This window comes from Pezoporus flaviventris, unplaced genomic scaffold (assembly GCF_033815535.1).
Source record: "Pezoporus flaviventris isolate CSIRO_AGI_PZ_B2104156 unplaced genomic scaffold, CSIRO_AGI_Pfla_v1 ptg000013l, whole genome shotgun sequence".
NCBI classification, from domain to species: domain Eukaryota; kingdom Metazoa; phylum Chordata; class Aves; order Psittaciformes; family Psittacidae; genus Pezoporus; species Pezoporus flaviventris.
The window spans coordinates 18,884,152-18,909,959 of record NW_026892561.1 but is presented as its reverse complement, the minus strand read 5'-3'; the positions used below and the strand labels follow the sequence as shown (position 1 = coordinate 18,909,959).

General features: G+C 40.4%; 1 protein-coding gene across 3 annotated transcripts in view; it reads left to right on the top strand.

The window, feature by feature from the left end:
* SOAT1 (sterol O-acyltransferase 1) overlaps positions 1–24,695 on the top strand; it is a 29,395-nt gene extending 4,700 nt beyond the window's left edge. For 2 of the 3 annotated variants that reach the window (XM_061452008.1, XM_061452007.1), the window contains exons 3-16: positions 6,802–6,860; positions 12,412–12,560; positions 12,671–12,730; positions 13,162–13,269; positions 14,978–15,260; positions 16,154–16,232; positions 16,926–17,007; positions 17,718–17,763; positions 18,871–19,000; positions 19,391–19,488; positions 19,981–20,079; positions 20,495–20,630; positions 21,433–21,578; positions 22,406–24,695. In XM_061452008.1, the coding sequence (XP_061307992.1) occupies positions 6,802–6,860; positions 12,412–12,560; positions 12,671–12,730; positions 13,162–13,269; positions 14,978–15,260; positions 16,154–16,232; positions 16,926–17,007; positions 17,718–17,763; positions 18,871–19,000; positions 19,391–19,488; positions 19,981–20,079; positions 20,495–20,630; positions 21,433–21,578; positions 22,406–22,462 (1,532 nt within the window). In that variant the 3' untranslated portion in view covers positions 22,463–24,695. The remainder of the gene's footprint in view (positions 1–6,801; positions 6,861–12,411; positions 12,561–12,670; positions 12,731–13,161; positions 13,270–14,977; positions 15,261–16,153; positions 16,233–16,925; positions 17,008–17,717; positions 17,764–18,870; positions 19,001–19,390; positions 19,489–19,980; positions 20,080–20,494; positions 20,631–21,432; positions 21,579–22,405) is intronic. The other variant, XM_061452009.1, reaches the window with a different exon arrangement.
* The last annotated feature ends 1,113 nt before the right edge of the window (positions 24,696–25,808 follow it).

Below are 25,808 nucleotides of genomic sequence, written 5' to 3'. Positions count from 1 at the left end.
TATGCATGAATTTGAGTTCTTGCAAGCTTGTTGGTAAAGAATAAATATAGCTGTGATAATTAGCACTTTATAGGTGGGTGTGCCTGTCTTTAAAAGCCTTTCATTGTAATACCTCTGAGACATGGCATAATGTCACTGCAGGTGAAATATTGTGTGTGTGTAGCAAGTAAACATTCTGGGGTAGATCTCTTGGAAGTGTACTGAGCTCTCATGTGTGTATGTGTGCCTGCTGAGTTGGCTTTGAATAATGCATTGTGTTTTAATACAGTGCAAACTGCAGTGAGGGGCAGCAGGGAGGGATCCTGGTTAGTTAAGACTAGGTACATTTTACCTTCCAGAGTTGCTGCCAGTCAGCAGAAGTGTCATAAAGACTTTAGTTTTTGTAGACTCTTTGCTCAGCTCAGTGATGGGGACAACAGAAATGCCACAGGGAGCTAGGAGGCACAAATCTGATGCCTGACCCCATTATAGGTCTGGGAGGAAGATGCATTCCTCTGGTCCCGAGTTGCCCTATACAGTGGGGTTAGATCAGCGACTCTGTGACATGAAAGTTGAAGCTTTACAGAGTTGAACTGTTCACATGTTCCAGATAGCGGCCTCTTCATGGAGTCCAACATGCTTGCATAACTAGGTAGGCCTTTCTGTGAAAACACAGCTGAGGTGGAAGCATTTCTCAGAAGTAACCATTGACTTCTTGCTTTCCTTTGTCCTAGTTATTAATTTCTGAATAGCTGTTTCTAAGGCATTAGCCCTGATGTGTACAGAGGCAGCATGAGGCTAATTATCTGCTGTCTGGCAACATCTTTTTTTATAATGTAGCACACCACTGGGTGTTATGTAGAATTTTAGAGAAGATGAGTGCAATAGCAGTCAGGGGATTCCAGCCAGGTCAAGACAGTGTCTTATATGCAGGTAAGTATGGTATTGTCTTTGTGGTAATTATTTCTGTAAGAAAAACTAAATAGCTAGTGTGATTTCTAACCCTTGATCCTCCCCGATCAGCAAACACAATCAGCTTTTTAACTTAACAGTTAATGTGTCGAAGGCCAACTGACTTGCTTCCAGAAGTGTGTAAACTTTCTACAGAAAGTTCTAGCCTATTAATCCTGTTTTCATTAAAACTCAAATGCATTGGCAGATCTGAAATTGTTTAGAGGAATAATTTTAATCTGTGTGTTAGCTTTAGAGCTATGTTCGCTCTGATTATTCCATCTGTATAGTTTAGATGATTATTTTTTTTCTTGCCTCACCAATGCTTCTGAAGACTGACTCATTGCCTGAGTTCTAAGACTGAATAGTTTGTACTCCGGTACCTCCAAATTTATAGCAGTGTGGAAATATTGACAGCTTTGAGATTGCCAGAAGAATCCTTCTCTCCGGTGATATGTTTGTATCTTGTAAACATTCAGGCTATAATTTCACTTTGACAGAGTAGCTGAACTTCAGTCTCATATATCACTTCTCTTCCTTGAACTGGCTCCAGTATCATAATTAAACAACTAATTTGGTCCTGGGATAGAGACAGCAGGTGATCTAGGCAGCAATAATCCCTTGTCAGAAGAAGGGCTTCCTTAAGGTTAGTCTTACATGTTTTCAGGTGGAGATACATAAAGAAATATGGAACTGTTCTGCTTAAGGGGATATTGATATTGGGCAGTACCAGTTGCAGGAAAACTTACCTGAATTAACAGAAACTGCATGGGCAGATATTGAAAGGTTAGAAAGGCTGTTACTCTCAAGCACACATCTGAGTGCCTCTAAAATACTGAAATTAGACCATTCAAAACAGTAAACTGATGGTTTTGGAGTTTACCCTTGTTTCCTCAGAAATCAGGGTGTAGAAGTGTCTCTGGAGACTGATCAGCAAACAAACTATGTGGCATATCTTTGTTTGGTGTAAGCCTGTTTGGTAATGCTAATCTTCGAAAGGGTTTATTATCTTCCACTGAAGAGGTTACTATTGATCAGTCTCAGCACAAACTTCATGACACTGCATGAATTGTATGTGCCTGCTGATAGATGTAGGAGGAGGGAGCTCTGACACTGAGAGAAATTTGGAAGGTTTTAGGGTTTGCTGTCTGACTCACGACAGTAAGCATTCATTCATTCTATCAACAGGGTGTTTCTTACAGATTAGTAAATTGGGATTAAGATGCTTGAATTGAGTATTTTGGATGTGTTTCCAGGAGGTGGATCAAACAGAGCAGTCTTGTCTGAGACTAGCTGGATTCTGGTGATTCTAGGCTCTCGTGTTTTGCAGCCTGTGTGTTTGAAGACTGAGCAATATCTGTGAAGAGCCTGTGGATATGGTGGCATGATGTAGAGAATGCAGTGTTTTCCTCTGCTAGTGAAGAGGCTCTCTGGGTCCTGTGTCCCTGCAGAAATGACTTTTAAAACTGAATTTCTTGCCCAACTGCAGTGCACTTGCCTATGGCCTATGTGTTCCTCAAGCAGATCAGATGAGTTCTGGGAGCAATCCAGTTGTAACTTGCCTCTATCTGCTGAATGGCCGCATAAATTACTGTAAGTTAGAGTAAGGCTTATTAGCATCAAATTATTAAAATATGTTGTACCAGATACAGAAGACTTCCCCTCTTTACAGTAGCCTTGTGCTAGGTTGGCTTTAACATTGCTTTCCTTAAGGTAACATCTTTAGTGTTTTTAGAGAGGGAGCCTTTGAGTCCAGGCATCTGACAGTAATGAAATCCTTCTGCCTGTGTTGCTTTAACCTCTTCAATAGTAAGTTGTCCAATCAAGAAATAATGAAGATAATATTTTTAAACCATTTTAGAGAAGGACACTATTGGTACAGTTTGTGTCTGTGACTTTCCATGAAGATCCTGAAACTAAACAGATCCTGACATCATTAGGGGAAAATGCTCCTGAACCATGAGTGGTGTGCTTGGATGTTCCAAGAACTGGTGTTTTTTTGAAGCACATGTGGCAAACTGAAGTTCGGTCATGCGCTTTTCCTAGCTTTTCTGCAAAGAGGTATTTTTTGTCTTGAATGCAGTGCAGGGATTTATACAGCAGTGGTCTCCCTGGGTTGTTCTAACTGCTCAAGAATAAGGTTATTGTCACAACACAGAAATAGTTTGAGTGGCAATGGCTTGGAGTGCAGGGCTGCAGGCAGCTTCTATGGCTGGTGTAGTCACTACAGCCTGGAACTGTAACTGCACACAAGTCACAGTTTTACTCAAATGACTTATTCCCACATGTGCCCTTGGTGGTAATTGCAGACTGTAGAAGTTAAATGAAATTAATTCTTTTTAACACAGTTAATTTTTGGGAGCTTTCTTAATAGAGTGCTGGCTAGTTTTTCATGTAGGGGCTGATGTTATTGAATCCCAAGCTGCAACACTAACAGATCATAGAAATGGGATGCTTCTTTAGTCATCTTGCATATCATTTACCTATAACATGCACAGGAGTAGGTTGAAAAAGGGACGGCAAGATCCTTTAAGAAAGGTAGTTTGAAAATCCTTTATGAAACTCAAGTTGCTCAAGGTCTCAACAGTAAAAAGCTTTCTCAATCTTGAGGTGATTGTTTATTAGTCTGGTTTCCTAGGGAAACAAAACTTACATTTAAATTGCTCAATTTTTTTTCTTCCAACTTTTGAACCTGCTTGGAATTTGGGCTGTGCAGAGGTGTCACATCCTGCAAGGATCAGTTTCTACAAGCCCAGCAGAAGTGGTCAGCTAAATATCAGTGCCTTTGCTGATAGGAATGGATCACAACTCTCATTAAGTTAAAAGCAAACCCTGCTTCAGTCTGCTGTAATATTTGCTACTATTTCATACAAGTCTTCAAAGGAGATTTTTTTTTTTCTTAATGACTTTAACTATATCTCCTGTTTTCTTAAGGCATATCCTATCTTGTTTTAAATGCTAAGATGTGCTTGCTTGTCCTGTGCAGTCTTGAGTTCATTTTTGTATTGATATTGTAAGCCCAAAGTGATAGAGTCTTCATTGCCAGTGTCAAAGGAAAATGAAGATTTGGACTTCATATCAGTGTGCAGTTCTTTTTAGACTCAAAATCATGTGGTGATTCTATTCTACAATAACCTCACAGAACATAAGTTCTTGCACAATAGAAGATGAATGATTCAAGAAGATGATGTGTTCTCTGGTATCTGCCTTGTGACACAGTTTGGGTTTATACGGTGATGCAACACAGCAGAACGAGTTGTTGTGTTGGGTTTTCTTTTACAGGAGGCTCTTTGTTCTGGAAAAAACAATAAGCTTACAGGTGTAAGCTTGTGTTTGTACTTTGAGATGCATATACTAAAGACATGGAGATCTTGATTTTTAAATCCTTTTAAAGGATGCCATGTGTCTAGTCTAGTCTGTGCATATACACTAGTGTGTGCATGAATAAAGTGATAGGAAGGACACTGCACACAATTTGGCAATTACAATATCAGCAGGTCAGAGGCTGGCATCATTTCCTGTACAACACTTAAAGCTGTACCTTAGGTATCTGTAAAACTATATCCATCCATAAGGCTTTGTAAGTCAAAAAGGATGTTTTCTTTCCAGTGACCCACTCCTGGATTGTTACAGTAACTGAGGCTTTGAATGCAAGGTCTGACAGGAAATATATGGTCAAAGCAGTGGTTATTAATTTTTAGCTTAGCTCACAAAGAAAGTAGTGCAGTCCCTTAAGCCTCATTAGCCGTTCTCTTCGGCTGCATTGGACAGCTTTAAGCAAAATTGATAGTCTTGGAGACTGGCAGCTGGATAAGAGACACAAATACTATTTTTTTTTTTTTTTTTTCCTCAGGGAAAGGTTAGTTGTGCTGTCTGCTCAGTGGCTCTGTTTGGCCTGCTTTCTAGCAGGTGGTGCAAGGTAGTTCTTAGCACAGTAATAATGGGAGGTGAGCGTTGTGAATACCGTTGTGGAGTGGGACTGTGAGGAAGTAGAGCCATTGAGGTGATATGAAGGGGATAGAGTTCTGCTTGTGCAACAATCTGTTTGGTTTGGTGTTTGGTTTTGCTTTTTTTTTTTTGAGTTACCTGGGAAATAATCCATTTGAGACAAGCAAAGTGCACAAGCTGAGTGGGACAGGAGACTTTGTAGTGATACAAAGATACACAATCTGAGTTTAACAGCATGATGAGCCTAAACGCTGAGGTTTGGGTGGGGTTTTTTTTTTTTTGACTTAGAGGTGAGATGGTTAGCAACCAGGGATCCTATTTTTGTAAAAGTGTATCTTTGCTTGGAGCCAAAAACTGATGGTGTTAAACAGTTTCCTTGTTTGTTGTTGCATTGCAAGGCTTCTAAGTAATAACTTATTCTTGCTGGTCTGTTCTTAAGTCTATAGCTTGTGTAGCAGTTTTTATAGACAAGGAAATTGATGCTAACAGCCTAGCATAGTTTTATTGGAGACAAAGTCTCGTTTCATTTAACTCTTTTCCAGTATGGGAATTGGAGTCATCTCTGAAGCAGGTCTATCTAAACTTCTTACAACTGGTTGCTCATAAGAGCACCTTCAGACTAGTGTGCATTACAGAAGCACTTGTTCCTATGAAAACAACATGCTGCATTTTGTGTGCATAGGCTGTGCTTATACAAGGAGGACAAGACAAGGAGGCTGTGTTATGAGCCTTAATATTGCTAAAGTCTGTTTTGTCACACAGCAGCACAACACAACATTAGCATTTCTGTGGCAAATCTGTTAGCTCATGCTTCCCTGGAGTATTACTAAGGAAGCAATTCAGTACCCTCTTTTTTGAAGTGTGCTACTTAGAAACTGAACATGCAAATTGTAATGCTAGCCATTGTTCCTGTGTAAGGTACTGTTGTAGCTAAAATTGACAAAGGACATTAACAAGACAAGATTTGTTGCTGTCTTTTCACTCTGACTAATATTTTAGGGGGGTGGACAGTGCTGCCTTAATCTTACTTTTCCTTCATATGCAAGACTGTTTTAAGTAACTTTTTCTTGCATGTTGTTCTTATTGAAGTGAAAAGCCAGCTGCTTGCTAGCACTCTACCACCACTTTAGACAAACCTTGTCTTGAAATTCAGCTAGTCTGAAATGTCTAATTCATTTATGTTGTTCCTCTTGGTATAATAGAGGCATCTCAGATCTGTATAGCTCTTTATGCAAAAGAAAGGGGTTATCTAAGGAGTTACATATTAGCCAGCGGCATTAGTAATGATAAGAATCAAATGATATTCGTAGTGTGGTTAGACCTGGCTGTTTGCTCAAGTAATGAAACATATTGAAGAATACAGTCAAACTGATATCTAGCATCCTGGGGGGATGAAAGAGGGGGAATAGCCAGGTTTGGACACAGGATAGCCTTCCAACTTGCCATTTAGCCTGTCTTCAAAGCTGATTGTGGTATTTTACAGTCATTGACTAACTTGTCATTGGCAATGTAGAGACCTCCAGACAACTTAATCTTGTGTCTGTTTCACTATACAGAAGATAAAGCTCTGATAAAAGATCAACACACTTGCATATGACCTTTGAAGGATTGTTTTTATTGCTGCTTCAAGGCTGAACATGTTTAGGGACCTTGGGAAGATTTGTAGAGTTGCTGAAAATAAAGCTTTTGAAAATATGGCATGTTATCAGCCTTACAGTGCTGTGGTCCTAAATGGCTGTTTAAAATATTTGGTCATAGCTCATGAATTTCCTGCAGCTTTGTTTTCAACTTACTGGAACCTTACTAGAAGTCAGAAGAACTAGTGAAAAATCAGTGACTAAGTGTGTTGTGCTTTCTGTGTTTTCAGGCATGAAGCTCTCATCACTGAAAATACAAATGTTAAATATTTGCTTTCTTCCTTAGGCCGGGTTGATGTTGACCATGTGATAACAAGAAAAATGCAGCTAATAGCAGAAGCTGAGGTAAATACACTTTAGTGCTTGCTTGTGGGGAGGAGCGGGATAATTGACCCTGAATGTCTTTTGGAGAGTCACTAGTCCTGGGACACTGATACCTCTACTCAGTCATAGCTTGAATGCCATGACTTTTATACAGCACTCTTTCTTTCCTCCTCCTCTCCTCTGCACAAGTGGGACAGTATTATCAAATGCAGTTGTCTTACTTGACCCTGAAGGTTGAAGCCCAAAGATAAGAATGAACTTTGAGGCCTGTAAATAAAATGGAACTTCCCTTACTGCGAACTTTTGGTGGTGTGATTATCAGCTAGCCTGCTTGCATATTTAGTCTTTAAAATGCTCTGTGTCCTGCTATCCATTGAATAAAAAACAGCGTGTATCTCACAGCTTCTCTTGCCCTAGCTATGGAGATGACCTTCCTGAGCCTTGGTCCCACTTTTTTTTCAGTGAGCAATAACCTAAAATTAAATAGTGCTGGGCATTTGTAATATTGTTTGTGTGAGCTGCCATCGTCTTAGATTATGTTAAGATGATTTATGCCCAAATTAAATGAAGTCAGCTAACAATGAACTGCACCCTCCTTGTTAACCATTGTTTTGTAGCACACATGTTCTTCAGGGCAAATCGTCCTGTTCTCTTACTTCATTTTACTGCAGAGAATTCCATGATAAGATGAAGTAATCTAATTGTGCCAGCCTCATATGAATTTTAGGGAGTAGTGAACTTATAAGACCGAGAAACATATCTTGAATCTTTGAGATGTTTTCCTGGTTTAGTCTTTTTTTTTTTTTTTCCCACCTCTGTAGGTGATACAAAGTTTTTAACAGAGCTAAAGTGTATTCAGATATCTTCCGCAAAGGATGTACTGCTTTTTGTGCTGAAACTCCTAAAATTCAGCCCATTCAAGGGGTAGTCAGCTCTGAATTCTATTTTGTGTGTTGTCTTCTCTGAATGATTATTATTGAGGACATGATAGAGCAAGCCTCATATCTTTTCTCTGCAGACAAAACAGCCGCTGCAAATCACTATGTTGGCAAAAGATGCTTGCACAAGAAAGCTCTGACTCGTAAGCACATGTTGCTTTTATAAGTTTCAGGAAACACTGATTGAGTGCAAGGGGACAACTTGATCTTGGACTTTTTTTTTTTCTTTCCTTCCAGGGCTGTCTCTTGTTTCTAATTTTTAATTTTTTTTTTCTGTCCACCAACTTTGAGACATTCTAGTTTGTAGATAGTGTTTTCTTAGCTGGAAAGAGGATGGAAGAAATCCCCAGCAGTGTCAGTGTCAGTTTAATTACTGAAGTTACTCCAAAATGGAGTTAGGCAGCTTGCAAACCTGTTTAGGGTGCCCCAGTGCTACAGTAATAGCTGTAAGGCTGAGTAAAAACCTGCTTCTACTGCAAAATTCCTGAAGCATCTGGCCCTTTTGCTGTGTGAACCACTGAACAAAGGTTAACTACCAACCTTTTAGAGGATGGGTATCAGAGGTCTAGACAGATGCTTACTTCTGCAAAGTGCTGGTCACTGACAACTCCCACTGATTTAAATGAGATTTGTAGGTGCTAGGTGTTATTCGTGCGCAGGATGCCTTGGTGCGTTTGCACTCCATTTTGAAAATCTAGTCCTTTGTTCATCCATTTGCTGGGTTGAGAGTGGTGTGTTCTGTCAGTTGGTCACGGCTGGATGTTGTTTCAGTGACTTAAAATTATGAAATCTGCTAGAGTAAGTAAAATGCTGGGGAATTTTTGCAATTTTGTCTTTATAAGTACAGGATTACTTCCCTCAACTTTCTCTCACTTGTGACCAATTACTGTCCGGCTTCTGCTTTTTATGGCATAGCAATTTTCTGATACTTGTCCCCTTTTTGGCTTTGTAATGATCTGATTCTTTTGTTTAAATCTTAATGGTGACAGCTAGATGGATCTGCCCAGTTCTTTGTCTGACTTCAGGCATGCTTTAGGAAACTTGGTTAAGTGCTGCCCATTGGGAGAAGCTGCAAAGAGGCTTTTCTACACATTTCTGTGTCCACCTGTGCCCTGTTGTAGTGAAGGCTGGTGGGCAGCATGTTTTCTTTAGTTCCATTTCTTTAGTCGCTGGGTGCAATGCACTTGATTTATTGAGCACCAGTGGTTACTCTGACAGTTGCTCAAGTAGGTTGCCCTTTGAATGGTGAAAGTAATAGTTGATAATATAGCATAAGTTGTGCACTTTGTGGTACAGTTTTACAGTTACTGTAGGTCCTATGCTCTTGTTATATTTTATTTAATCTAATGAAAAATGATGCCCTGCATACCCAATCTAAACATATGCCCATGTTGATATCAGCCCTGGAGGGCTGTATTAGGAAGGGACATTCTCAGCAGAGTGTTGACTAAAGGGAAGATGTAGTTGAAGGAAGTAATTTCTGTTAAACTCTTGCTGAGAGGAGATTAGGCTGAAAAAAGGGGAGAGACTTAAATTAAAAAAAGAAAAAAAAACCAAAGTTTTGTAGGAATGAATAGTGCTTTGTTTGACATGGAAATTTTAGGTTTCCAGGAGGAGCAGAAATTTCTATTTGACTTTTTTGGTAGGGATGTACATGCATGCTGTAAAAGTAGGCTGTGCCAGAGAGCACCAGCTGTCTTCTGTTACAGGTTGTAGTTCCAAACTACTCAGGTGTTGTGTTTTTTTTTTCCCTTCTGTTTTTAAAGGAACAAGTCCACGTCTCTTGCAGAGACAATCCTCTGCCTCCCAGAAAAATGATACCAAAGAGTAGCCAACTCCTAAGAGCTTCTGTTTCAATAAGCACTGGTGAAGCTTGTTTATTCTATACTGGCAGCTGCCAAATAGGGGAAAAATGTTTTTATTACGTTAAATATTAATCTGCTTTTTCTACTGTGACTTCTGTTTCAAGAGATCTCTTTGGATGTAACCACTATGATACAGGAGGAATATCAAGTTCTGATGCATCTTGACTTCAGGGTCTTCTGGTTTTATGTGTATCTGTATCTCCTGCCAGAGTTAAACTTGCTTACTTGGCTGTTGTCACATTAGACAGTAGCATTTTGTAAGAATACATCATCTGTTAACGTATTTTGTTAATCTGCAAGTTTAAAAAGCTCGAGAGCTTTTTAGCTTAGCTTTGGTTTTGGTTTGGTTTTGTTTTTTTTTTTTTTTGTGATCTACTGTATAAAATCAATCCAAGCATGCCTGGAAAGTGAAGGATCTGTCATGGATGACAAGCGTCCATCCTGGAAACAGACCCCTTAAAACATAGCTGTGGTATGAGGTCTGTATGAGAGGCAAACATATCCCTGCTGCAGCTAACAGATCCAGTTTCAGTTAACTGTCTTTTCCTTCTTTTCTTAGACCTTTACCTGTTCTTTTTAAGCAGAAAAACAATGCACCTCCATCTTTCTTTAGCATAAATGTTAGGCACTGAAACATAAACACTGATGAAAGAGCTCAAGTGTCACAAATGCCTTTTTGAGGGAAAAACAAGCTTTGTATGCCCAACTTCCAGGCTCTCTCCTTGAAAATGAATTTCTTGGCTTTGTTACTTTCGAGCCCTAACAATTAGGAAGTAGGTAGCAGTTGGGACTTCTGAAGGCGGTTAGGGAAGCAGACATATTCCTAAAGCAACTAATCATTAGGAAGGTGAGATGAAATGATATAGTTATCATGTAGGAAAACTTGGACATTGAATCTGGAGGCCAGTTGAAAAATTGCAGGCAAAAGAATGGTCAGACAAATGTTGCTAGTAGGAACTTGCATTAAAAAAAACAGAACACAGTGTGCGTAGATTTGAAGTAATGTCTTGAAACTTGCCAGTCCCCTGTGCTGAAGATGATGGTTTGAGAATGTGCCAAAGCATTCTTGAAAGTCTTATGGTTCAGAAACTCAATGGTTAGCTTTCGTTCATGCTTCATCGCTATGCTCTAGTATTGGGAAAGCTATTTGGTGTCTGAGAGCCTGGCATTAAGGAACTGAATTCTCAGAAGTCTTATACATCACTGTCTTCTGAAGTGCCAGAGATCTTGAGGGTTTAGATTCCCAAAGTTCTTGCTGCAGCAGGGTGAGCACATTTGCCTTTTTCTTTCACAGAGGAAATACCTTTTTTTTTTTTTTTTTTTTTTTAGTCATAAGAATAACACTTAAGCCACTGTGCAAATGTCAGGATCCTTTCTGCATATAAAGAGTAAGAGAATTTGTATTGCAGTAAAAAGCTTTCCAGAGCTCTGTGTAGCACTTTCTGCAGAAATAAGTAACTGAACTTAAGTTTCTCCTAAATGGATCTAGTTTTAAAAATTCTGCCTGGGGTGTGGGAGATCAAGTTTGTAATGGACTGAGTAGCAGATTAACTATATTTCAGACAGGAAAATACATGATTGAATTACACATGCTCATCTTTAGGCAAGATGAAGGGGTGTAAGAATATCATACCATTTTGCAGTCTGCCTTTTGAAGATTAACCATAGCCCTTGTCTAGATAACTTACTGTTGGGAGAGTTAAGTAATGTTTTTCTTTTTCTAGAAAAACTCTTTTACCAGGTGAAGCAAGCAGGCTCTGAGCAGGGTGGCCTCTGCTTTATCCTCAGCTAATTATATCTCCTTTTTTTTTTCCCTCTCCCGTTTTCCAAAAAAGATGGTAGAGAAGGATGTGCGTCTCTGGCTTTTGATGCACCCTTAGAACTCAAGCCCTCTAGTAAACCACATACTTCAGAAGTTACTTTTGTCTATTAAAATTAAAGAAGAAAAATAAGAATAGGCTAAGAATGGTTCAACATTGTCACAACTGGCTGTTAGTAGAGATGATAACCTATGTAAAGCTGTCTGAAGAAAAGGGAATGTAGGAGATTTAGCTGGGATATCTGGTCCCATGAATTCTTAAACTTTAGTCCTGCTGCCTACCAGGTTTTTGTCTCTCACTGCTCAGTCTAAATACTTAGCAATGTTACTCTGTCCATTGCTCTCCTAAAATTTTTCTGTGCATTCTGTAATTTCAGTGGTACATGAAAGTTTTCATCCGAACAGTGGTCGCAGTGGCAGGGTAAATTTGGTCCTTCTTCCTACAGTCACATCATTGAGATCACCTCTGTTAGGGTGTGAGCAAATCAATGGCGATTGCTTAGCCACAAGCATAAGAAGGTCAATTTTCCCCTCAGTAACACTTAATGGGCTTGTAAGTAAATCATCTTGTTTTGTATGCTAAGGATGTAACTAGTTAAAACTGAGAAATGTTTTCTGGGGCTCATGTATCAACCTTCTTGGCACTCCACATGTGAAATACTTGCCCCTCCAGACATACATATGAAGATCAGTGTGTTTACTTTGCTTCTGTGTTGCATCTGAAGAAGAAGAGACATGTTATTATTCAAAGTTCTTTGGCCTGAGGTGTGTGAACAGGACAGGATAAGCCCCAATCCTGTCCAAGTTGGCTCCAGCTGTTGGCAGATGCTGCAGGAATGTTTTCTTGATGCCTTGCTTTGTCCTGCTCTGGGATAAAAAGAAATATGAATGTTTAAAAAAAAAATTCATCCAGATTGTTAACCACTTTTCTGCTCTGTTTTTACTGTCAGCAATTGAAGCCAGCTTTCATGAAGGAAGTGGACAGTCACTTCACACAATTTGTGAACAGTTTGGTGGCGAAATCGGCACTCCTGGATTCCTCATCTTCAGCCTCCCTATTCCCAGCTTCCTGTTCAGACAAGGAGCTGCTCAAATCCAGGTAAGTCAATTTTAAGGTGTTCCTATAATAAGAATGTTGCCTGAAAGCCTTATTTGCTTTCTTATTTCCTTTCCTTTCTTGTCTCAAATGTTCTCCTCTTTGTTTGCAAGGACCTTGAGGGCCCCTCCAGAACACGGGAAGATCTTTACTGCCAGGAGGTCCCTTTTAGAGTGAGTAACTTAACTCCACATTTTCAATCAAATTGTTTGAAAATACTCCAGATAGGAAACTAACTAGGCTTTAGTTTGAGGGGCTGTCCCCACCACCGCTTTTGCCCTTATGTTCAAACCTATGTGGACTAATCTGTTCAAGCTTCTCTGTTTCTAAAATGTGTCTACTACTGCCTTCAGGCTTCCCTGAAAGTAAACATTAATTACAGTTCTCTCAGTATTGCTGAGATAATGGCTAATTATCCTTTGTCCAAGGATAAACCAAGGATGTGTCTGTGTAGACTGGCGTTCAAATTCTACATCAACTTTAGTCTCCTGAATTGGGATAGAAGTGATGTCATCTTACCCCACTGTGGAACTCTGAAAGCTAAACTACTGGAGATGTGATGTGCTATGGGAATGGCCTTACAGCATTTGAATTTCTCCCTTAGTGAGCTGTTTGAAGTAAGTCACATCAGGACGATCTACCACATGTTCATCGCTCTTCTCATTGTCTTCATCCTCAGCACACTTCTAGTAGACTTCATTGATGAAGGAAGGTAAGAATGCTTCAGAAAGACAGGGATCAGGGCTGGGAAATGCTTGCTTACAGGGCTCCAGAGGTACATGAAACTGCAGAGTGGAGCAGAAAGAAGGGGGCATACTTCCTTGAGATACTGTTGGAAGAAGAGTTTTAAATTTGATATGCTTTGAATATATGCAGAAATTTGTTCAGGGTGTATGGTAATTTCAAGCTAGATATTAGGAATATCCTGCAGGTATTCCATGAGAATTGTGGCCAGCACAATTTGGCCTAACATGCTTAGTTCATCCCAAGACCAGCAAAAGGAGGGGGTCATTACTGAATGTAGACTGGTTTAATTGAATATCTTTATTGAAGTGGTAGCTTTCAGCTGCTTGCATTGCTTGAAGGAGTGCTGGGTTTAGAAAAACTCCTAATATTTCAGCAGTCCTTCCTCTGCTTAAAAATGACAGTTCTGCAACACTGTACTTTCGATTAAATAAAAATAGAACTTTTTTGTTTTCTCTAGGGAAAAATCTCAAGGATATTGGCACAGACTGCTAAGACTGTGCTTTGCAGGTAGCCAGTTGTAAACAAGAATGAAAGACTGGTTTCCTCACACTTGTTGCATTAAACAATATCTTGGCAAGCTGTATTCCATGTACACAATTAGGATTACATGTTTATCTTGTTGATTATCTGATCTTCAGTGTACAAAACCAGGCCTGTATCTTCATTCTAATAATTGTCCCTCTTTCTAGGTATAAGAACAGGCTTGTGCACCGTTAAATATTATTTAGCTGACCCTAACTTAGTGTATGGACATTGGGGGAGAAAAGATATTTACCTCTAAAACAAATAGGGCTAGATTCTCTGGTTACTTAAAATAGTGAGAAAATTGTTGCTGTGTTCTCTGCTAGATCTGATATTTTGAATACGGTTTGCAAGTGAGCCTCCACATGGGAACAAATTGTGTTGGTGTGCTTAATACTGCATTCTAAACTAAGGTCAGAAAAGAGGAGCTGTTTATGCGTAGGAGCAGGCCCTGGTGACTTTGATAGTCAGTAAGGTTGAAGATCCTTTAGTTTTAAGCTTGGTTAATTAGCCAAAGTACCTGGTGCATACCAGTGGGACATATTTGGACTAACCATCTAATGACCTTAAGCCTTTTGGGTAACCTCTAAATTGGATCCATGTGGAATGCCTACAGATTTCACAAAGCAAAATTAAACTAAGTTTAAGTGCTGAGTGTTAAAACATCTCCATGCCAATAGAGGTGGGGAAAAGCCTGTTTAGATGTTAGACCCCTGTGAAGAACTGATTCTTTGTGTAATAGTGATGATGTCTTGGGAGTGTTCCTCAAAAGCTCTTTTGGACCCTGGTTCAGCGGTGGATTGCTTAGTCACATGCTTGTTCTTAGAGATGAGCTTGAGCATACTTCTAAAGTATATGCTGATCTTAAAGATGTGCTTAAGCCATGTGGGATTTGAAGGTAAGCTGTGCCTAACAGCACTGATGGCATGAGTCCTTCGTCTTTCACTTTCTGATGCGCCTGTGGTTGGTCACTTAAATCTGCCACAGACTGCCCTCTGTTTCTGAGCTGAAAATCCCCACAGTCACTTCTGTCTACATTGTCAAACAATTATTGTGTGGAAGCTTTGCATTTTGTGGCCTTTTAGGGGAGTAGAAATATTTCTAATGAAACAATGGACACCAAATACTGTCTCTTTCCTTCTGCTTTCTAGGCTGGTCCTAGGATTTGACCTCTTGGTCTTTGTTTTTGGAAAGTTCCCAGTCGTCTTCTGTACTTGGCTGTGCATGTTCTGTGCCACAGTTACTGTTCCATACAACCTTTTTGTCTGGTGGGCCCAAGGCTATTGCAGTTCCTCTCATCGGGCAATCCGCTCTCTCTGCTATGGAATGTTGTTCACACTGTTCCAAACAGCTGGACTCGGACTGGGACCAACCTATATTGCTGTATCATATGCCCTGCCTCCAGCTTCCCGTTTCATTGTAATACTGGAGCAGGTAAGTCCCTACCCAGTTTCTTTGGATGTATCGAACCTTGTTTTCAAAATGGAAAGTGTCCTTTTTCCTAAGGAGTCAAGTGTTACTTTTAGTCATTAAGCTAAGCCAGGGCTATAGATGGAGTTTGTCTTTGACTTGAAAACAGACTTACATGCAGCAAGTCTAATGAGAAAGTGGACAGTGAACTTAATTTTTACTTGGAAAATTGGTTTGTTTGGTTGTTTTGTTTACCCTGTATTTAAGATTTTGTTGTGAGTTTTTGCTGGACATACTTTAAGGCTGAAATTCCACTGATTTCTAGTTGACTTGTGAATTTCTAACTGCTTAAATCCAACTTTAAGGTACTGTTATACCATAGCTTCACAAGGAAGCTATGATATTCCTCTTAAGAAAAAACTAAGAAAAAGAAAAGCGGGAGTATGTGGTCAGCAAGTGGTTCCTGTTTCCCTTTCTGTTCCCAAGAAGGAACTTTGTCCTGTAGTCATAACATTATTGAAAGTGGAATTTTCTTTTTTGGGGGAAGTGGGAGGAAGAGTGCAAGAGTGTGGAGGACTGGTCAGACCATGGGGTTACAATAAGGATGGTCAGAGGTGAGCATGGGTTTGAAGAATTAACTTTGGATTAGCCCTCCCTTTGGTCCTTCAGTGTGAAATTAAAAACCCTGTTTGACAGCTGTGGACTATTTACGCAGGGTGCCACATTATTCCAGCATGGTGGTAACTGCTGTAGAACACATCTAACTTCAAAGAGTCAGTTTCAAGACTTTCCTTGTAAAAGGGGTAAATTAGAGAGAAACAAAGATGTTGAAGATGTTGCTTTAAATGTTTGATCCAGTCTTTATTGAGAAGTTTAGAAAGTGAGAGTGTTAAACTGCTATGTTCTTGGTCTTACAGGTTCGTCTTGTTATGAAGGCTCATTCATTCATCCGGGAAAACGTACCCAGAGTCCTACATTCTGTAAAGGACAAGTCCAGTGAGTAACTTGCTGTCCTTCTTTTTGATAGCAGTGCATAACCAGCTCTTGTTTCCCTGCAATTGCTCTGAGCTCCCCTTCTGAACTGGAGAGGTAGGATTTGAATAGGTGACTTTGGATGGAGGTGTCACGAGGCTCTAAGCTGGCCTTCTGCATCATATTTTCAGCCTAAACCTTTTCATTTGATATTAGGCAATGAGCTAGACTGTTGTTCAGGTCTAAGTCATCTCTGCATCTTAAGTCTTTCTTCAACATGATTCCTTATTTCTGCTTTTAGGAGTAAAAGGTATTTAGAGGCTGCCTGCACACCTCCAATTCAGTGGTCTAGTTGAAATGACAGCAATTGTAGAGGCACAGAAGCTCTTTCAGTAAGGCATGCCAGAGCAGAACATGAACCCACATGTTCATACAGGCCTTACAGCTTCATCTTTCTGGGAAATAAATGTGGTACCAAAGTGTTAGCACTGCACTACTGTTAGTCACCCTCACTTGTAAACTATGCTTCATGGCAATTCTGCCTGGCAGGTCATCTTGATTTGATCTATTTTCTGCAAATCCCATACCTTTAGTTCCAGGCTGAAGTTTTTTGATGTGGTAAGGATTCTATGTTGTGAAAGAGTACTGGAAACTGAATCATGAGTAAGCAAAAAGATTGCAGAGTGTTCTTTTTTTAATTTTTATTTCCCCTTCCAGGCACAGTACCTATTCCCAGAATTTCTCAGTACCTGTACTTCCTCTTTGCTCCCACCCTCATCTACAGAGACAACTATCCCAGGTAATGTAAGCAACACCAATAGAACATCAAAGTAGTCTAAAACCTTAAGCCAACATTAAGCATCCCTGGATGTGATGGATTAAATTTATGTGTTACAGCTTTCATAAACATATAGTTAAGTCAGTAATATGGCAAAGGCGGGACTTGGTCATGAAAACTCACTCTAACCGTAATAGTATTTTGACTTTACAGTTCTGGTTTTATTTCTTTGGGAAGTACGCTTGAAGTGAAACAAATTAAGAGCGTGCTATAGAGTATCTGGTGATGCACAGTTCCTGCAGTAAGCTTGTGTGTTGTTTTATGTGGTGCTAATAAGCAGCCCTGCCTCTTGAGTTTGAGGAGGCAGGCTGAAGCCTTTAAAACTGGGAACTCCCAAACTTTTCTATACTTTGCTGGATTGTACTTTGACAGTTGTCAAGTCAGCAGTCCTTTACGTGACTATTGGGCAGCTTACCACCTCCTACGTAATTGCATAATGCTACCCTCCAGATACTTTTCCATTTATGGAATTGCCATAGTTGTCCTGCTGTAGTTGCAAGGGGGAACCAGCAATTTGGCAGTCGTCTCTTGGATGTCAGGAGATTAAGAACTCTAGAATTCAAGCCCCATTTTTTCTCAGAGTATAGGTCAGTAAAAATCAGTAACTGAAGGGAGGCCTTTCCTGCTTTGAGCTCCTATTTAGATGTGATATCATATGTTCTTTTTCCTAGGAATCCCACAATAAGATGGGGCTATGTAGCTACCAAATTTGCACAGGTGAGTAGTGCAGCTTTCTGAAGAATGCACTTTTGGAGATCATCTAAACTGTGTTGCTCAGCAGTTCTCCCTTTGGCATTAAATCATTGTTTACTTCGTGGAGGCTTACCAGAATAGAATACTTTTTTGTGACTAAAAAATGGAACAGTGATTGTGCTGCATTAATGGTTGTGTCAAAGGGGAAAAAAAAAACTAAGTAATTGCTTTGAACAAGCCTTTAGAGTCCATTCCATACAACAAAAGCCACATGTATGTGGGGAGTGCAGTATCCATGTTCTGGCCCTCTTTCTTTACACTAATACTGTATTGTAATGCACTAGCACAGCTACCTGTCGGCAGATATTTGGACCAGTTTTGAAATAACGAGGCCTGGGGTCCAAATCTTCAGTGCTTATTTGAGCTTAAGGTTCACCTGACCTTCACATTTCTGGATGTGAGCTTCAGTAGCTTCTTGTGGATGTGTTTCCAAGTATAGTGGCTTTATGTGAGACATTTACTTTCACACAATGCATTCATCATTTAAAAAGCAAAACAATTAAAAGGCATGAAAAAGCCTTTGGCTGCTTGCTCTTTGGCAAAAAAGGGTGACAAAGCACACACCTGTCTTACAGCAGTCAGAGCACTTAAAGCAGTGACTTGCATTTTGACCCTAATCCAAAACATGGGTTCATTTGCCAGAGAAGGCCTGCGGTGATTTGGCCTGTAAACATCCCCTTTGGGATAAAAGAGAAGTAAGCTTTAATATTTGAAAAATACTTACTGTAGTTAAATCTGTTTTACTTGCCCTTGTCTAGGGCCTAGATCAAAGATACCTTCTTTGGCCTTGACACAAATCTTCTGTGTCATAACTTCTGAATTGATAAGACTAGGAGAAACTTAGAGCTGCTGTAGTAGTAAAGAGAAGTTGATTCTGCTCCTGGCTTTTAATGTGCTACAGAGATGGTTGTGACTTACTTTCTGGCTGCACCCTTAGGGAGTTTGGCAGCAATGTAAAATAAATTATTTCCACTTGTTTTGGTAGATGCCGTTCCTGTCCCAGAGTTGTCAAGTGGTGATGTGTTAATTGTGCATTTCTCTAATGGAATCAAATTTTCTTTTTTGTTCCAGGTGCTTGGTTCGCTTTTTTATGCCTACTACATCTTTGTGAGACTCTGCATTCCTCAGTTTCGCAACAGTAGTCAAGAAACCTTCAATCTTCGAGGGCTGGTCCTCTGCATCTTCAACTCCATTTTGCCAGGTATGACCTAGATTCACATGTGACTTTTATCTTTATGGAAAAGGCAGAAGGGAGGGGAAGTGCTTCATATGAGCTGCATTCATGACAGGAAGAGATCAGCAAAAGAGGTCTTATGGACAGACTTAAGACAGCATTATGGTGTTAACCTTTAGAATCAGCAGTACAAAAAAAAAAAACAAACCCCAAAACTTGCGTTTAAATTTAACTGTCTTCATAGTCAAATTCTAGGCTCTGTGGAGCCCTGGCTGTAATGCTTTTGCCTTTTTGTACAGGTATCGTAAAGTTAATATGTGTCAGTACCTATAGGAATAGTCTTGACTGTATTACATGCTCTTGCTTATGGCGGAGGGAAAACACTACAAAATCAATCTGGACCTACCTTGTTTCTAGGTGTACTGATTCTCTTCCTGGTTTTCTTTGCGTTCCTTCACTGTTGGCTCAACGCGTTTGCTGAGATGCTGCGCTTTGCAGATAGGATGTTTTACAAGGTAAGAAGAGGAGTCACAGTTCATAGAGCTTCTAAAATCCTTTTTCCTATTGAAAAGGAAGGATGATTAAATTGAAGACACTTTTACCAAACAAAGCATCCACAGGGTTTTACTTGGTTTATGCTGCTAGGACTTAGATTTGTTGCTGTGCTGTAAAACCAATCTGACTTCTACTTGGCAGTCTGAATTGTTTTTCAGGTAATATGCTCTGTGAGCAAACAGAACCAGCCAACGATCCTACCCAGTAGCTCTGTCCACACTTTTTATTCTTTCTCATCTTAGCCACTTCAGTGGTTCACTTCAGAAGTATATCAAACTTTGATATACAGAGCAGAATGTTGGAAGTGTAATGGAAAGCATAATTTCATGGCACATCTTGTTATGTTAGCTTGGTATTATTCAGATCAATATTTTCCAACTTGGTATCCTAGAAAACACCTGTAGAATTTCTTATGCTTAATGACATTTACAATCTTTTAATTGTGCTTTCAGGACTGGTGGAATTCTACTTCCTATGCAAACTACTACCGAACCTGGAACGTGGTAGTACATGACTGGCTCTATTACTATGCCTACAGGGACTTCCTTTGGGTGAGTAACAAGAAAATGTGTTCTTTTGTTTTGTTAATTAAATATTTAACTACTGAGGAAGACAGTACATTTGTCAAGATGCAGCATCACTGTCCACTGAGAAGCAAAAAAATCTTGCCTCAGCTGTTGTGGTTATCCACTGTGCCTTTTTGAGGTCCATTGCTCATTTCCAAGTCTTTAATGTCTGCAGAATGTTGCTCTGAGATGCAGGAACATGAGGATTGACTCAGCATTCTGAACTGACGTTGCACTCGTTTGATGAGCTGTGGTAGATATTTCATGAGTGGACTCAACATGAGTACTTATGCAGGAGATAAGAAATATGCCTGAAGAAAAACACCTAAAATCCACAGTTCTCTGTAAAGTACATAGCATTTCATGTGTATATAATATTTGGTATTCCTCTCTCTTCCAGTTTTTTGGTAAGAAGTTCAAAGCAGCAGCTATGCTATCTGTCTTCACAGTATCAGCTGCTGTGCACGAATATGTTCTGAGCATCTGCTTCGGCTTCTTCTATCCAGTTCTCTTTTGCCTGTTTATGTGTTTTGGAAGTAAGTTTCAAGGAGAGTGTATGTGAGTGGGTTGTGAGTTTTGTGGTTTGCTTTTTTTTAAACAAGCATGATTTGCCCTTGTGATAATGATGACAGTTATCTAGGCACTAACACATAGAACTGTTTCTTGTCTAGGAGTTCCAATTTTGAGTCCAAACTTTGTGAAGGGATTTTTGCAGCAAAGTAGCTCAGTTAGCTATGTTTACACACACACATACACATACACACACACTCTGGGTTTGCAAGCCGAAGACTTAAATGAGTAAGGTGTCGATGGGGAGGAAGGGTACTGTATATGAAATACTGCTGTTCATGTGACAGTACCTTAGTGCTTCCTCTTTGTCACATCTTAGTTGAATTCTCAGCAGGAAATCTCCCTCTTTAGAGTTATAGTGTAAGATAAGTATGACTTTGCTACTACGGTGAGGAAGAGAGTCCATTTAGAAATTAGAGGTCTTGCATTTCATTTTAGGCTTTGAGTTAGAATGAGTTACAGGACTTTCAAACCCTAAGACGCCTCTGACAGCATGTCTTGGTTACCAGCATAATACAAATGATATTGATCCCCAGAGGCATAGCTTATTGGCAAACTTACTGGAAGTGAATGTCAAATCAGCTTGTAGTATTTGCTCTACTGCCAGGCATAATCAGATTTTCTTGCAGTATACTGACCTCATGGAGGAGCCTTGTTGCTCCAGAGATGAAATAAAGGGAGGTAAAGATCCAAGGAAATCAGTTGATCTTTGATTCTTTAATCCTTAGTTTGTTTCTAAACGGTGCTTCTCTTTTTGTCTGTTCCCAGTGGTCTTCAACTTCATCCTTAATGACCGTCGGAAGGGCCCCATCTGGAATGTGATCATGTGGACTTCCCTCTTCCTGGGCCAAGGTGTCATCATTTGCCTGTATAGTCAGGAGTGGTATGCTCGCCACTACTGCCCTGTGGAAAATGTGAGTGACTGATCTTTCCCATGGGGTAGCTGACCACACCAGTGGCTTGTTCTTTCTTGCTGTGGGGACAGGGCAGAAGTTAAATGGCAAGAGTCTTTCTGGCAGTGTTGTGTCAGATCGTTTACAGTTATTTCGTCTGGAAACTGCCTAACAAAAGTGCTTTCATTAGTGCTCTTTCTATGCTGATAGTATTTCACTACTTGAAAGTGAGGGTTTGTTTTCCTCAGTTTAATTTCTGAGGACATAAACCAGTACTTGTGAGTATGCTAGGCAGTTCAGGCTGTGTGAATGGAACTGCAGCAGTTGGCCAGTGAGGTCAGTAGAAACCTTTCTAGGAGGCTCACAAAAAACAGCCTATTGTGTCTCTCCCAGCTTAGAGTGGGTGGCAGTGAGAATTGGTTGCCTGTAAATGGTCAGTTTGGGGTTTAGTTGGTGTTACTTTCTCTGACTTATAACTCATTTTCTGTTCAATGTAAAACTTCTTGCTGTCCTAGTTGATTGCAGTTTTAACCCAAAGTATCCTCACGCAAACTCTATTTTAAAAGTTTGTTTTTCCTCAACCAGGAGTTTACCATCATAAATGGCTTCTTGACACAATGTACTGCTAGATGCAGCATTTACCTGATGTTTGCCTGCCACCCACCTTACCCCCAGTTCTGGCTGTAGCTACACTTCCATGCACTGTTTAAGTGAGGATAAGAATAATAGGGTTGCAGGGTGTAGAAATGCAATTTGATCTTTTCCATAGGGAAATTTGACTTCAGTGGACCACACACAACTGGTGCTGTTGGCCTGCGACTAACTTACTGCCTCTCCATGTTTTGCAGCCCACATTCCTGGACTACTTAAAACCACGCTCATGGTCATGTCATATGAAGATGTAAAAATGGTGTGCTCTGGCCACGTCATCACAGAATATCAGAGTTGTCCTCCAAGTGTTTGGACCAATGACCTAACTTACTACAGTTTTTTCTAAGGGAAGTTGTGCCTCCTGATTATTGGGGAGAAACTGTAATTTTTTTAACCATTACTGAGGCAAACCAGTTGACCTGGTTTGCAACAGGCTTTAGGCAGTATCTAGTACGTGCCGTCTCATTTTGAGCCATTTCATGCCAGTAAAACATTGAGCTGAAAGGTGTCTACTGGAATCCTACTCATCCAGGGGTGCCCCCCTGTTGCTGCTCTTCTGGACAACAGATAGGCTAGTCAGATTTGCTAACAGCTCATTGTTGGCATCCGTCCACCTACATTAGCCATCCCTTTGCAAATTTTTTTTTTCCTTTTTGTAACAGGATGTCCACAAAACTTGTATTCTTCATCATCCTGTCTGCTGCTATGATGTGAACAAGTGGCAGAGCAACAGTATATTTGCCTCCTTGCTCTGAAGATAGCCAAAGTATTCCTGGATGGCTTTGAACTGCGTTCAGTGTATGTTAGCTGCCTACAGATTTAAAATGGGCAAAGGAAGGGGGAATTGTAGTTTACTTGTGGCTGCATTGGAGAACCATGTTCAGAAGCAGGGCATAGTGTGTGAAGTCTTTTATTGACCTTTTATGCTGAAAATTTCTGTTTTCTCTGTATTCATTTAGTTCCCAACTGACTTAATAGCATTTTTGTTTTCTGAAGGCCCTTGCAACTTGGGGAATAGTTTTTCTTCTAGTTCTTCCTTTCTCTTGCTTCAGATAATCAATTCTTTTAATACAATTAACTTGTAAAAGAGCTATTGCTTTAATTTGGCAGATGTACAAGTTGTTAAGGTTTTCTTTAGTAAGATATTTGAAATACTACAACCCAACTGTAAGAAGATGCAATCAACTTTACAGGTACATAGTGCATTTTCATGTGAAATGGCTACGTCCAGTCTAGTATGCCAGCACGCCTTAGTGCCTTTTGCCAGTTTATGTTGTAGCAGCTTCTGATGCTGCCAGTGGGAGATGAGGGTTGATGCTATGGCTGGGATCAGAGCTGCTTTTTCATCTGTCTGTGTCTGTTCCTGTGCCAGTGGAGGCTTCAGGTGAAGATCAGTTTTCCAGCTATTGCCACCCTCTGTCTGAAGATGGAGAACATCCTCCCATACAAACACGTAAAAGCAGAAGCATTATATGAATTTGGTGTTTCAATTTCTATGAATTAGGCAGAGTCCCTTCAGTTTCCTTGTTCTGACAGATGCTAAACACAAAAGGGAACTAGAATCTGGGTGCATAGTATCTCTCCAGTTTTGCTGGAACTGCAGCTCCCCTCATTGGAGAGAGATGGTAACCTGATGGAAGTACCTTAACTTTGATCACGGGGATTTTTGAGTTACTCAAATGTTCTTTATTGGCACTTTTTGTTAATGGCTTTTCTTCACTGACCTACAGCCTTGGTATTTGATACCAGCAGTATTGGGAATGTTTATATCCTGATCCACTTAAGACTGTCTTTTGGGTTTCTGTTTTTAATAACCTGAGCCAAAAGTAATTTCATGAAAGCTAGGTAACACTCTTCCAGGCTTTTAGTCTTCTCTAAGAAGGAATCCCACTCACACATGGTGAGAACATTGTGTCAGGTCAAATTTGCCAAATGCAGTGTTTGTGTATGTGGCTCTCCTCTGAAAATATCCTGCTAGAACTTGTTTGTTGAAACAGTTGGGTTAATTTCAGAGGAAGGGGTTCATGTGCATACTCAAACTTGGCAGTATTACTACGTAAAATCCTGAGAATTAAATTGGTTACTTAATCCTGAATCTTTCACTGTGACTTTAGTGGGAGAAGGAACAGAAGTGCTGGAGCACCTAAGGTTTCTATTTGAAAAAAAAAACCACAAACAAAAAACAACAAACAGAACAAACTGCACCACCCTTTGGCCAAACAGCTTTGTAACCTCCTTAATGCAGAATTAAATTTAGTTCTGTACGTTTTAGTTGTGGTGCTCAAAACCCTCACGTGCAAGATGTAACTGCACTCAGTTTGGGTGTGAGGGATTAGGGACTTACTTGCCTCTCAATGCCTGTGTCAGGTCTGGCTGCTGTCTTGGTGTTCTCAGAAGGAGATCAGATGATGGCACTTTGTGCCAGGTTCTGGTGTTTCCCTTGCAGTTGGGACTGTCGTATTCCTAATAAAGGATATCAGCATTTACTGTGTCGGCGTTCTTGCTCTTTGAAGCCTGAGGGCTTGAGCGTCTGGCAAGCAAAAAGCAACTAGAAAGGAATGCTCAGCTGTTGGAACTAGCCTTAGTTTTTGACAGGTTGAGATTTTTAGCCTTGTAGATCAAGGCATCTGGGAACCATGCTGTCACGACATTAACAATCGGGATTAATTTCAGTTTCATGGGTGGTTGTTTTTGTTGGTTTTGGGGGGATTTTTTTAATTGCTTTTGAATGTGGGTTCATCATTTTTCTCAAGAGTACTGAAGAGGAAGTGCTAAGTCTTTTGCACATTGCTTGTTTAATTAGTCAATTATACCATGTTTGTTTGAGTTTTCTTTGAATGCCAGAGGTAGCAGTATGGTGTTCTGGTCAATAATGAGGATGCTGGGGTTCAGAACCCGCCCTTTCCAGGTTCTTAATAATACATACATTTTTCTGTGGCTCTTTCCAACGCAACAACTGTGCAGCTTGCTTCCATGGTAACTTCTCGGCTTCGAGGTGGGAAGCCTCCAGCTTTGGAATGGCAGCCAGTGCAGCTACAGCTCCTTGTTCAATAACATCCCAAAAATCAAATGGTGAAATGTACCTGGGTTTTAAAACAGTTTGATCTCAGGAGAACCGAACCTCTGCAGAATCCTTGTGTGTATTATGTCGTTTCTGTTGGGGGGTTTAGCTTCCACCCTTCTGAAGTGAAGCAGTCCTGCATGTGAGCTGTGAAGTGTATGCTATTATGTGACAGCCGTCCAAGTAAGGCATGTGCCACAACACATGGGAGTGGGGGGAATCCCTGATGTATTTTGTTACTACAAAATGGCATGGATTTCATGGATCAGTCCACTGCTAAAGGAAAACTGAACTGTCGGAGCTTCAGTTGAGCATAGCTGGGCTGGAAGGTCAGCAGTCCAGCGTGAGCGAGCCCACACTGGCAGTGGGGTTATCAACAGGCTCCCCACTGTACCTCTGAGCCAGCCAAGGTCAGCCTCATCTCTTCTCCCTGGGCTTGCAGCCATTGCTGCCCTTCCCCTGAGGTGACCGGGGGGAGGCAGCCACCATGTGCTGCTGTGTGCCCGGCACCGGTGGTTCCATGTATGTAACCTGTATAC